The 13,291-nt window shown below is 34.9% G+C and overlaps 3 protein-coding genes across 3 annotated transcripts; 2 read left to right on the top strand and 1 right to left on the bottom strand.

The window, feature by feature from the left end:
* Nucleotides 1–490: 490 nt before the first annotated feature.
* Nucleotides 491–1,450, top strand: LOC9319379. Its single transcript, XM_002885403.2, has one exon. It carries the CDS (start codon nucleotides 863–865, stop codon nucleotides 1,271–1,273), a length of 411 nt encoding a protein of 136 aa, XP_002885449.1. The 5' UTR covers nucleotides 491–862; the 3' UTR covers nucleotides 1,274–1,450.
* Nucleotides 1,451–6,153: 4,703 nt separating this feature from the next.
* LOC9321515 (UDP-glycosyltransferase 84A2) lies at nucleotides 6,154–8,056 on the bottom strand. Its single transcript, XM_002883265.2, has one exon. It carries the CDS (start codon nucleotides 7,885–7,887, stop codon nucleotides 6,388–6,390), a length of 1,500 nt encoding a protein of 499 aa, XP_002883311.1. The 5' UTR covers nucleotides 7,888–8,056; the 3' UTR covers nucleotides 6,154–6,387.
* A 3,959-nt stretch (nucleotides 8,057–12,015) lies between these two features.
* Nucleotides 12,016–13,221, top strand: LOC9321514. The gene has a single exon (XM_002885402.2). It carries the CDS (start codon nucleotides 12,441–12,443, stop codon nucleotides 12,996–12,998), a length of 558 nt encoding a protein of 185 aa, XP_002885448.1. The 5' UTR covers nucleotides 12,016–12,440; the 3' UTR covers nucleotides 12,999–13,221.
* Nucleotides 13,222–13,291: the final 70 nt, after the last annotated feature.

The raw sequence follows: 13,291 nt of genomic DNA, 5'->3' as shown, positions 1-13,291 counted from the left end.
ACCCATCTTCTTCTACAACGCGGCCACTTATTCGTGTTCTTCATCAGGTAACCAAGAAACATCCTGATAACACTATCTTCCTCCGAGGATCCCTAGCCAACCGAGGGTGCGATCTCTTCAATCTCACTCGATAGTCTGGTAAACCCTTGTGTGATTTGATATGGTCTTCGTGGCCAGAAGAGACAAAGGCAGACGAAAACAACGTCTTCCCAAGCCACTCGTGCTTGCTTCTATAAACAACATCAATCTTGATAACTACCAACAACTCAAACTAAACATCGGGCTATTTAGTTTCTTGCGTTGGAAGCAACCACTTGTTTCCATCGTCGAAGGAAAAAGATTCGTCATTGGAATTAACTCATACTGTATATAGTTCTCATTTAAAACATGACAATATAGTTCAATATTTTGTTTAATCAATCCCATAGAGAAACATTATATCAAATTGGTAAAATTTAGAATAGACGAAAATCCAATTTTAAAAAACGAAAAAACGGACAGACGAAACAAAACTAAATTAAACAAAAAGAAAAAAATAGAATAATGTGTTTAGGTTACAGATGCGTCGTTACGAGGAAACGAAGCTCTGACAGAGAAGCCATTTTCTCCATTTTTGTCATCTCTTCTAATTTCTTCTATTTATTCCAATTCTCCAGTAACGAGGAAAAAAAACTCACAAAGTAGATTATCCGTAGATTTTAACTAATTTACAAAAATCTGAGCAGGAACCGAAGAAAAGGACTATTTTACCCTTTTCTTCTTCCTTCTCTTCTTCCACCACCACGATTTCTTCTTTTTTTATTAGCCGCCGAAGGTTCTCCTCCGGCGCCATTTTTTCTAGATTTATTGTTTCTCTTTAAAGATGGGAACTGAAATTATCCGGCCTCAAAATTGTTTGGTTGACCGGATGAGAGATTCTCCGGCAACACTTTTTAACTCCCGGAAGAATCATTTTCACCGGAAACCACCTCTCCGACCTGCCCAAAGGAGAAGATTCGGTTCTGATGAATTCAGAACGATGACGAAGAACGTTGTTAGGAGAAGAGGAGAGTCTTTCGATTCATTTTCAAACATCAAAGTTCGGAAGTATTCACCGGAGGTTTCTGCCGACGATATTTATGCTGGATCATCCATTTTCGTTGTTTCTCCGGCGCCGAGCTCGTTACCTTTGCCGTCGTTTTCGAGGAAGAATGCGAAAAGTCAGATTGTTGTCGTTTCCGTTGATGACTCGGCGTCTCAAGATCTCCGGCGACTTCTCCGGCTAGAGTTTTGAGAGAATTAATTAAAACGGAAAAGTTACCGGAATCGTCAGTTATTTAACGGTTAATATATTTAACTGTTTCTATAATCTTCTTATCCTTCCTTTGAAGGGATGGGTATGAAAACGATTGAATAAAAAGTACGGGGTCGGATTTAGAAATTAATGTTAAAAATTAACTGACTTTTTTCAGTTCTTTGTGTAATGTGAAAATTTTAATAAAAAAATGAAATTCTTTGGGGTCCAAATGTCAATTAATAAAAATGATATGGGCTGAAATAAGTATTCGTTTGTGGCCCAATAAATATATTTAAGTTTAAGGTGTACCCAAACTGTGTGTAGAAGAAGGGAGTAAGATTTTGATTATTGTCTATTTTGAATGTCTATGGTTTGAACAATTTAGGAATTATACAAAGGTTATATAAATGATATTTGCAAAAATTTGTGAGATAATTAGAGCATGATTATAGGTGATATAGTATCATTAGGAAATTTTTAATATTATTTATAATGTTTGTTTATTGTTTGAGATTTTTTTATGATACTCCTAATAAATATGTTTGCATTGGTGAGACCGGTTTAAGTATTATTAAAAAAAAAATTGCAAAATAAAAAATTAATATATTAAAACATGGGATTACAAAAGGTAATAATATTACAATAATAATAAAAAATTCTCTCCTTTCCCATAAAAACGCGTTTTCCCGACTAATCTCGAGCAGCCACATCATCAGAGACTGGTATCACAAGTATCATTCCAGTGATACTGCTCAGGCCCAAATCAGTTATTTTACCCATAAATTTAATATTTTTGGGCTTCTGATACCTATAAAAAATCTGCTATGTATATGATCTAACATTGTCGACTGATGAAGAATTTGATGGTGATTTTAAATCATCATCATCATCTCATTCTCCCCTCCATTAGTGTTGTCGAAAAGAAATATCTTAAAACTTAAATCTCTCGAAATTAGTTTCATTCAGTTATACATATGAATACGATCATCTTTGTCAAATCACTAAATTTGTTTTGAGTTTTTAATTTAGAAAATATGAAAAAATCTAATAAGACATACTTTTATTCAATTCTTAAACAATTAATTTCTCATTTTTATAAGTCTACCACATTTACATTTTGATATTTGGCTAGATCATTTTTTTTATATTGACGCATTTGTATTAAATTTTTGAGTAAAAATACTGATTCAACTCATATACCTAAAAAAGTTGAAAATAAACAAATTTGTCACATTATACTCTAATGTAAGGCCTCGGCGTTTAATCCGAAACCGAAAATCTGAACCGGAACCGAATCGAAAAAATAGGATTAAAATCCGAACCGAATCCGACCGATTAACCGATCGGTTATTGATTTCTATATCCATGGATATCGGATAATACCCGATCCGATCCGATATCCGATGGGTATCCGAACTCTCCTCTAGAAGTTCTAGAACCTTAGTCGTCCCTTGCATCACGGGATCCATTTTTCTTATCTCGATTTCCCTCCCTAGCAATACGTGATCCACTTCCCTAATCTCGATTTTCCTACCAATACGGGATCCACTTCTCTTGCATATAAGCATAAAACCTTAATCTTTCAATATGGAATCCCTAATCTCTCTTTCGTTTCAGTCGCATCCATAAAAAACATCAAGTAATCGATCTTGGGTATGTGTTTGAACTTAAATTCTTCATCTTTCTTAGTTATCATCCATGTCTCTATGTTCTATGATTCTTATTCTTCATTAGAGACGAATTCGATTATTGTTTGTTACTGTTTGATCCGTTTTTCTTCTATGTGTTCATGATAGATTCTGAGAATTTTGATGTTTATTGTTGCTTTGATAAGTTTCTGTTTACGGTTTTACGGATTAGCTTGCTACTAATGGAGGTCGCTTTTGTTCTTTTTGGGATTCATTGCGGTTTTCGGATTAATCGAATTTTTTTTAGATTTATGGTTAAATCGGATTCAATATTGAATATCATATCCATACCGATCCGAAATCCAAAATATCCAAACCGAAACCGATCCGAATTCTATAATTATCCCTATGGATATTAGAATCTATATCCAAAAAACCGAAATCCGAAAAAACCGAACCGAATCCGATCCGATAACCGAACGTCCAGGCCTTTTCCTTTTTCTTTTTTTTTCAACATATTTTCCTTTTTTTATATAACACCATATTTTCCTTTTTTTATAAAGTACAACACCAAAAATTTCATATCTTTAAACAATTATGTAAAAGATTCGTTTTTTTTTTTTGGGACTAGACCTAGCCGCCGCTCACTCAAGTTTACAAGTTTGCCCAGATCGGTGACCGGAGTACGGTGGCTCCTCTAGCACCGGCTTCGGTCCTCCTTTTGTTCTTTCCTTTCTTGGTTTTAGTTTTGTGTTAAGTTTAAGAATCTTGTGGCCTTCGATTGGGGTTTCGATTTAGTTTGATCGGTTTGTGATTTTGGGTGTTTGTCGGAAGCGGTTTGAGTGTTTCAGATTTGTGGTTCAGGGCTCTTGCGAAGATGATGGAGCCGGATCTGAGATCGACGGTGACGGGTATGTAATAAAGCCATTGTTTTTCGCCTTCCCCTAATCCAGATCTGTTACTCGCTCTTGTGCTTCATGGTGTTTTGTTGTCGCGTGCTTGGCTTGTGTGAGCTCTGTAGTTAGCTTCCATCTTGCCTTAGCCTCTCCGCTCACCCTTAATGCCTGGTTTAGCTAATAGTTGCTCGTTTGGTTCGTCTCCTTTCTAAGATGAGGCCTTTGTTGTGTGAAGTTTATGCTAGTGTCGTTTGGCTTCAGATCTTTCTTCTCTTAGGTGGAAGTTTCTGGTGATGATATCCGTTGTAGATGAGTGTCGTTTTTGTTCTTGATTTCGAAGCTCATCGAGGTGGTTATGTTTCGCTCCTTGTCTCTGCGTTTCCGAATCTGGAGGATGTCGGATTGCATCTTTATGACTTCTATCAAGGCGTTCCTTGACGCACCCTCGTCGCTGCCGCATCTGGAAGTGTTTAATGAGGATCTATTTGGACCTTTACTTGTCAGATTATGAAGTCATTGTTACTTGGTTTCGAGAGATCTTCTCTCATTGTGATAGGAGGAAGCAGTTGTGATTAATGGTTGGCCTTGGGCAGCGGCCTTGGGCAGCATTGATATAGCTCATTCGCAGAAACTTCAGAAGAAGAAGATCGATTTGGTTATTTTGACTTAGTGTTTATCTTCTTGTTTATTTTTAGTTTGCCTCTTTTCTTAGTTTTTGGTTTCGTTCTCTTTCGATTTCGGCTTTAAAAGTTTATGTTGTTTTAGCGTAGACTTAGATTTGAGGGAATTCTCTTTTTTCTCCGACTTTGTCTCTGGGGACTTTTCCTTTGTCCGCCGGCTTAACTTCCCTTTTTTGGGCTTTAGACTCCGGGGATATTTTTGTTTTCCGCCGGCTTAAGTATTTCACCTTGTATCCTATCTTAAAGTTTTAATAAAAATCAGATGACAAAAAAAAAAAAAAACCAATTATGTAAAAGAATTCACGTGAGTTTATCAAAAACTTCTTGAGTTATTAGTAGGCATGTACCGTGTATTGCGTTTTAAATGTATTATTCTCGAAATTGATTGTGACATATAACTAATTTTGCCAACCTTTCACGATTATTTTGAACCACACATCTTACTTACCACCAAGCACATCATCCCCTCTCGTTAAGATTTTGACCGTTTGGTCTACCCATATATATAGTGTGTAATCATATCTTTCTGAGGCAATAATTCAAAATATACCACAATGGTACAAATTGCACCACGACACTAGCTAAAATCATTTGGTTAGCTTAACGGGAACACATTTTTTTGTGTCGTAACCAAAACCAACGAACGAGCAATGTATCGACTCTGTTACAACATTGAATGTGAGCACATGTGGCTAGCTAGGATGATATCTCTGAATACCAATATCGTGATAGTATTAGCTAATACCCTAAAAGGCTAAAACATTAGGAGTAGTTGGCAAGACGTTCGAATTTAAGAGCTAGTATATCTCCACAATTAAAGCTACATATATGTCAAATTATGCAAGTTTCAAAGAGCACTTAATTTCAGGGTCAATTTTTTCTTTTCATTATGCAAGCTACACAATTTTTTCTTTTCATATATGTCAAAGGTTTTATGTTGGCTGGAATCTCTCACCAGTCAGGCAATTACCAACCACCGATCAAAATGAGATAGGTGTGTGCAGTTTATCTAGACACCCAACGTTTTACTTTTAATTAATCCTATTGGTTCAATACTACTAAACTTTCTTTTACATGTTTGAAACTTTTAATAATCTTCAGTAGAATCTGAAAATAAAATCTTAACAATATAAGATACTGAAAAAATAAATAAACTCCTAATTATACACTACTTCTTTATATATATATTAGTTTGACATCACTACTTCTTTTTATATTAAATATAAAAGTTACTAGCTTTTTTTTTTTTGTGCAACAAAAGTTACTTGCTTATGTAGGTATGTAACCAAGTAAAATTGACACTTATACACCATTAAGACATTATGCTACACGTATCAATTTCTGTCAGTACGTGGTGTTTAAATGTCGAGACGACAAGGACGAGACACTAGCAATCCTGGTTATGTGAGATTCTGAGGTTCAAAGTTGCAAAATGTGAAAGTAAAAAAATAATAGAAATATAGAATAAAGCAACAAACCAAATTTTGTTTCGCTTTATCAATGTTTTTTTGTAAGATTATAAATTCAATTTTATAGTAATCTTTAACATTTTTGTCGGCGAATTGGATATTGGCCCTAACTATTATTAAATACTAAGCTTTATCTATTCATTTTTTATTTGCATGGTATTAGATTATACCACATCATATTTAAGTTCTAACTAAAGTCGCACATTAATCATATCAAATAAATTTCCAAATATAGCAACATATAGTATTAACTATGCATAATACAATTTAATGCGTGACTGACATTCTTCAAGAAGGATATTGACTCTCCCCTAGACCCATACCAAAAAAAAAAGAAAGTAAACACAGAAACAAAGAACGCAATGGGAGAGTGCATACAAACACAATTAAGGATTCGCAGAAACCAAAGACAAAAAACCAAAAAACTTTAATGACTTTTTAAAAGCTTTTGATTGATCCAGCCAAAACATGATTATGACTCCCGTTTTGTACTTTCCCCACAGGTTTGACACCCAACTTCTCCACAAACTTTTCAAGATTCTTATCCGACGAGCCACCGCGAGCAACCGCCGCCTCCGCCTCTTCCTTCCACTTCAAAGCATTCTTCTTCAGCTCGATTGCTTTCTCTCCTTTAGTAACCTCTCTCAGCCTCTCCGCCACTTCCTCCCTCGGTACCAACCTCTCCTCCGCCTCTCCACGGCCAAGCCTCACTCCTGTCTTCCAAACATCGACCATGTAAACTGCGTCCGTGACTTGATCTCCCCACTGAGGGAAACAAACCGTCGGGACTCCGGAAGACACAGCTTCCATCGTTGAGTTCCATCCACAATGAGTCACGAAACATGCCACTGAAGGATGAGACAAAACTTTCTCTTGTGAACACCATTCAACGATCTTCCCTTTCCCTTTTACTTCTTCCGGCAAAACATGTCGTTCTTTGTTGAAACCTAACGCTTGTTGTCTAATCACCCACAAGAACGTAACGTCCGCGTTTAACACACCGTACGCGATCTCATCTATCTGTTCTTGTTTCAAGTAAGCAACGGTCCCGAATGAGATGTAAACAACGGAGGAAACAGGCTGCGAGTCTAACCATTCCATGCAAGGATCCGTTGGCTCAGAGATGTTTCCTTTGACGTCATCATAAGCTACGGTTTTAGCCATTTTGTAAAGCGGTCCGAGCGGTCTGATAACGCCGGGGAGAGAGAGAGTTGACATGTGGTCGATGATGTTTTTCTCCAAGGAATTGAAAGTGTCGATGAAAATAGAGAAAGTCTTGTGAAGCCGTTTGATCTGATCTATGATCACTTCTCGCAAAGCGGAATAAGGACTTGAAGGGTGAATGAAAGAAGGGATCTCGTCGGGTTTCAAGAGAGGCATGCCAGGGATTTGGACATCGATCTCGGGTTCTGTTTTGGTCGGGAAGTCAACTAGGTTGTGGTGGTAATAGTAATAAGCAGCTAAGCAGGCACAAGACTGAACCCAGAGAACAGCACAAGGGATTTGAAGATCTTCTGCCACGTCACAGACCCAAGAGACGAAAGGGTTGTTGATGAGACATGTTACGGGCTGTTTCGTTACTTCCTTGTAACGTTTCACGAGGTTCTTGATCTCTCTTTTACCGACCAGCTCGAGTTGTGGTCGGAGGATGGTTAAGTCGGTTCTGCTAGCTTCGTCGTCTTCGGGAAGCCCGTCGTCGAAAAAATCATACCGGAGATAGCCCTTACCAACCGGTTTGAGGACACGGTCTTGGATTTTGTTGGAGATTCGCATCTTTTTGCCCCATGACTCTGTGGTGACGAAGGTTATGAGTAAACCCTTTGAAGCTAGGAGCTTGCCGAGACGAAGAAGTGGATTAACGTGGCCTTGCCCTGGGAATGATACGAGCATGACATGAGGAGGTAGAGGAGGTAGAGGAGGAGAAGATTCTAGCTCCATTTTTCAGAAAACTTGGTTTCTCTTTTTGTATGCTCTGTTTTTGTTTTGAAGTGTGTGACATGTTGGAAGGTAGAAGAGAAATACGCCTTAAATAGGAGACAAGAGGAGTTCTTAATTATTACCGTCTGCTTATTGGCCATTGTGTTATTAATTATTCTTTTATTGCTTTTCTCTATTGAAATGCGTTACTATATTTATTATCTGGATTTCATTTAATGCACGGTACTTAATACTTGGGTCAAGTTGGTGACGTGGATAAAGAAATTATCACTCGTTTGTTTCCCCGATTATTTACACTTTTATAAACCAAAAAAAGATAGTAGTTCATAGAGAAATATAACGTCGCCTCTCTATATTCCACGTGGTTTTGAGGAATATTCGATGATTGGTCCAAAAGATTGAAGTTTATATCTTAGCAAGTAGCAACAACCCAAAAAAAAATACTAGGTATCGTTTTAAAAAATTGCGATATTCAACTCGAGGTTAGATGCATGTAGCTTCAACTTGTACTCGTCAATATTTTCAGATTTGAGATCCAATCTTCAAAAATGCATATTAAACGACCATTCACCAAAATATAGTACCGTAGGTATTCAGATTTAGTCTAGCAAAATCCCAGATAATATCTACTTTTAACCATTGAAAGTGAAACTGATCCTAGTTGACTATTGTTGTGAGATATATTTGGACGAGCTAGGATATTTCTGTTAGTGGCAATTATCATCAAATATGAAACTAAAACGCTAACAAAAAAGGTTAATAATGGCGTGGCGAAATTAAAAACCTCTTATTTTCTTTACTTTAGTTTTTTTTTGTTGGCATAAATAATGGAAAATTTCGGAGACTACTACCATTAGCTCCACAAACTGAAAAAGGTTTGACGACAAAAAAGAAAAAAAAAAACTGAAAAAGGTTGACGTGTTATAATTCTGCTGGTTTACTAATTTAGAGGACTAGTTTCAATTCCATCCAAACTCGTTCGAGTAGTTCCAATTCTTTAAGTACGAACGAACCAAAATGAGTTGTGTTTTATCTCAGGACAGCTTTTTATTGTGATATGTACTCATGCATGTAGTTTATTTTCACAACTTGTAATTGTGATTTTCTTTTTTGTAGATATCATATTATAATAATTTTGTAGTTCCGGATGGCAGATGCTAGTAGTAAGTAAAATGAAAAATATGAAACGGTTGAAAGTTGAAACCAAGCAGACAAAATAGCATGAGAAATGTGGAAAAAAAGAAGAAGAAGAAGAAGAGAGATGTAATAAATTGGGTAAAATAGCCGAAACAAAAACCAAATGATACTAAAGGCGGTTGAATGTTATACAAAAATAAAAAGGTATTGGTTGAGTCACCTTGTTCTAAAAATTTCCTAACTAATCTGATTATTTTCCGCTTAATCGCTAGACCTACTCTCTCCGTTTCGATTAATGATTAATCTCTTAAAAAAATCAATCACCCGATTACTCTCCGGCTAATCCGATTAATTCCCGTCTAATCTGATTATTTTCCGCTTATTCTTATATATCCCGATTATTTTTTAATTGCAAGTATAAAACAACTTTTTTTTTGTTATTTAAACATTTGAATTGGAAGTTTGTGATATTTTACAATAATTTATGTTCAAATTTTTAATAAAAGTCAGAATTGTTTAATAAAAAATCATAAAAATTTGCCTTAAAATATATTTTTATGTATTTACTACAATTTTGAAAACAATATTAGATTAGTATATTTTTTAAATATTAAAATATCCTAAAACTAGTCTCTGATTAATCTCCGATTTTAATCCGATTTTCCGATTAATCGCTAGGTCCATACCAAACGTCCGATTAGCACCTAGCTATTTTTCAAACAACTTGAGAAAATCGCCTCATCTTTAATTATTTAGTCAGTAACAAACCATTATAAAAAATATTTATTCGTTTTATTTAACTAAAGATTTTGAACTGAAACTCATCAATCTCTAAGAGCATTCTTACCACTAAAAAGATCTATATTGGTGACAATTTTAATGTGTTTTTATGTTCTTACTTCCACAATAAATTCAGGCAATCATATATATAATTAAATATTATAATTTCATTCCAGAAATATTTTAGTTAGAGATATTACAATAAATGCGTTAACGAATTGATCTACTATTTGATGAAATTTATTCGTCAAGATATGTTATTCTATTTTTAGCATTATTCAACAAGAGTCAAGTCATGTTATTTTTTTTTTGTGTGCAAGGAGTCAAGTCACGTTAATTGTTTGGAAAATTATTAACCGGTTCGTATATGCACAGTTCTACGGATTAAAGCATGAAGAGATATTTTTGTTTATATAAAAGTGAAACAATAGTAAATCATAATCTTCTAACTAGTATCAAAGGAGAATTTAGGTGTAGATCCGTTGGAATTGATACTTTTAGGTAGAATCGATGGAGTCGTCATGTCGTTAGGCAGTAAATCATCGCTGATTTATTTAGGCCGTGACCATTGATTATTCATCGTGGTCTCTTCTAAGACTTTAAGATTTTCTTCCTTTTTTCGGATCCCTTTTTCTTCTTTAGAATTCTCTATTTATAAGTTTAAATCCAACCGTTTTTTTGGATTATCATTAACATATATTAATCCTAATAGCGAAAAAATAATAATTGACGTGGATATATTGTAATATTAAATAATCAATTAATGATTTTATTTTACCCAACATTAATATGTGAATATCGACCGTCTTGCGTTCACATCTTCGAAAAGAAAGTATACTATTCTTGTTTCTTTGTCGATTTCTTTATATTGCATATTAACGAACAGCAACTTCAAAGATGATTTAATTTTGATGCGACAACCACTAAGATCAAACTAAAAATGATATAAGCACGAAGGTTTCATAAAAATACTTTTTTGTCTCACTACGATAAATATGTTGTACAAGTACCGAGACTAGTGGATCTACGATTTGTTTACAATTTTACTTCTCCGAGCATTTGTGGATGAGGAAAGAGACTGGTGTCACAACTACTCTCACTACTAATTGAGACTGGAGACAAAAATGAAGTCACACATGTCAAAACAGGTTGAAGACATGTCTAGCCACACAAATTTAGATTCTCTTTGTTTTGCTTTTTCACTAAGGTCACATGCCTCTTGCTCGAGTCACCTCTCTTTTTCTGAATCATTTATAGTTGAAATAATGTATACATGTGAATCTCTCTGGAATTTAACATTAAAAGCTGCTTTTTTTTCGTTCACAATAGCTTTCTATATTTTGATGAAAAAAAAAAAAACCAATAGCTTTCTATATTCTTTTAAATTGTATGTTTTGTCTTTCATAGACAAAGTAAGGAATTTTTTTTTAATTATTATTTATTTTTAATTTATCTTTTAAAGTAAGGAAAATTTGCAAGTCCTGATCAAACGATGAATACGTTAGAAGATTATTAATCCGACGAGCAAAAGACAATGATCAGTCACGGGAACAAAAAATTTTAGTATACGGACGGACCCATTCCAACACCAATTTGGGCTCTTGTGCGAATTTTTTTATTGTGGGCATTACTATAATTTTGTTTTGGGCTTTTCGTGCCATCTATATTAAAAGTTGTTTGAAAAGACACGGATCCAAAAACAGTCCATCCCATCTGGACCTGACTTGTGTACGGATGTAGTAAGATGAATTATGATCTATCAAGATGAAGTAAGATGATCGTCAAATCAAATCTTAAAGAAGGTTAATGATACTGAATCTATAGATTTGGCATGTGTGACAACCAATGAAACTCCGATAGCATTTTGATTTTGTCGACATTTTCACAAGTGAAACCATCAGAAATAAAGGTAAAGAATGAATAGATGCAATTAGCATTGATAGAAAGAGAAACGAATGAATACTACATCGGAGAGAGAGAGATCAAATTTGTAGAATGTTATGTTATTTATATTTGTTTTAAAACAGAGTATTCAAAGGTTCATAAACTTAACCGGTTTTAACAAACTATTAGATCGAGTAACCATATGTATGAACCGATAGTTTCATATGTGAAGTCTCTAAATTATACACAAATTTGTTTATAACAAAATGCAAAAAAAAAAAAAAAAAAAAAAATTCATACATGTTCCGGTCTACAACCAAACTTTGTTTCGGATAATAATTAAAAGCCAAACATTTTGTTCTACACTGGATACGTTTGGGACTACCAGATCTTTCAACGACCTATATGACGATATGCGTGACATCAAATGGAATGGAGCATTAAAAAATGACTTCACACTTTTTGTATCTAAATGAGACACTCTATAATACAAACGAATCTAATCCTCCAAGCCACGTTTTCTAGTACAAGCCTAAAATATATACTAAAAAGGGTAACAAAACCAAATTAAAAAGTTATAATTAAATTCTCCCCCAACTTTTTTTAAAGAGTATAAGCAACACCAAACCCGTTTTTACGTAGAAGCAATGTCTTTATCTCATCCTATAAACACTCGACAAACAATACTTTCATAGAACACACTATAAACGACAACTAATAACCTAATTTTCAAAAGAAGAACAACAACGAAAATGTCGAAAACATTCAAAGCCATAAGAGACCGGACATATTCAGGCGTAGGAGACCTCATCAAACTCCTCCCGACCGGAACCGTCTTCTTGTTCCAATTCTTAAACCCTGTCCTAACCAACAACGGACATTGCCTCCTCATCAACAAATACTTAACCGGAGCTCTCATCGTTGTTTGTGCCTTCTCTTGTTGCTTTACTTGCTTCACCGATAGTTACCGAACAAGAGACGGATACGTTCATTATGGAGTTGCTACCATGAAGGGTCTCTGGCCAGATTCGTCTTCAGTGGATTTGTCTTCGAAACGGCTTAGAGTTGGAGATTTCGTTCACTCTTTCTTCTCTCTTATCGTGTTCAGTGTTATATCCTTGTTGGATGCAAACACTGTGAATTGTTTCTATCCTGGATTTGGTTCTACCGGGAAGATCTTTCTTATGGTTTTGCCTCCGGTGATTGGAGTTATCTCCGGTGCTGTCTTCACGGTGTTCCCTAGTAGACGTCATGGGATTGGGAATCCCTCGGACCACAATGAGGATGATGCTTCCGAGATAGAGAAATGATGTATAAAATTTCTACTATAACATTATATGCATAACATGTAATGGCATGTGTTTATTCGTGGAATGACAAATACGAAAGTTTTATAAATAATTATTGTAATCTTTCATTTTTTTTTTTTTTTTGTGATTTATTATTCATGTATTTGAGTGCTGATCATATGTTGTGTGTGTTTTTGTTTGTTGATAAACTCAAAGTAATAACATATCTTAGAGTGTTAATCTTCTTATGCTATTAGTGAACCAGTACTATTAAAATCAATAGATGATATTAAGGAGTTGAAACTTAAAAACAC

This window comes from Arabidopsis lyrata (genome assembly GCF_000004255.2).
Source record: "Arabidopsis lyrata subsp. lyrata unplaced genomic scaffold ARALYscaffold_3, whole genome shotgun sequence".
Taxonomy (NCBI): domain Eukaryota; kingdom Viridiplantae; phylum Streptophyta; class Magnoliopsida; order Brassicales; family Brassicaceae; genus Arabidopsis; species Arabidopsis lyrata.
Note: the sequence above shows the minus strand (reverse complement) of the source record. Positions and strands in the feature narration are given on the sequence as shown.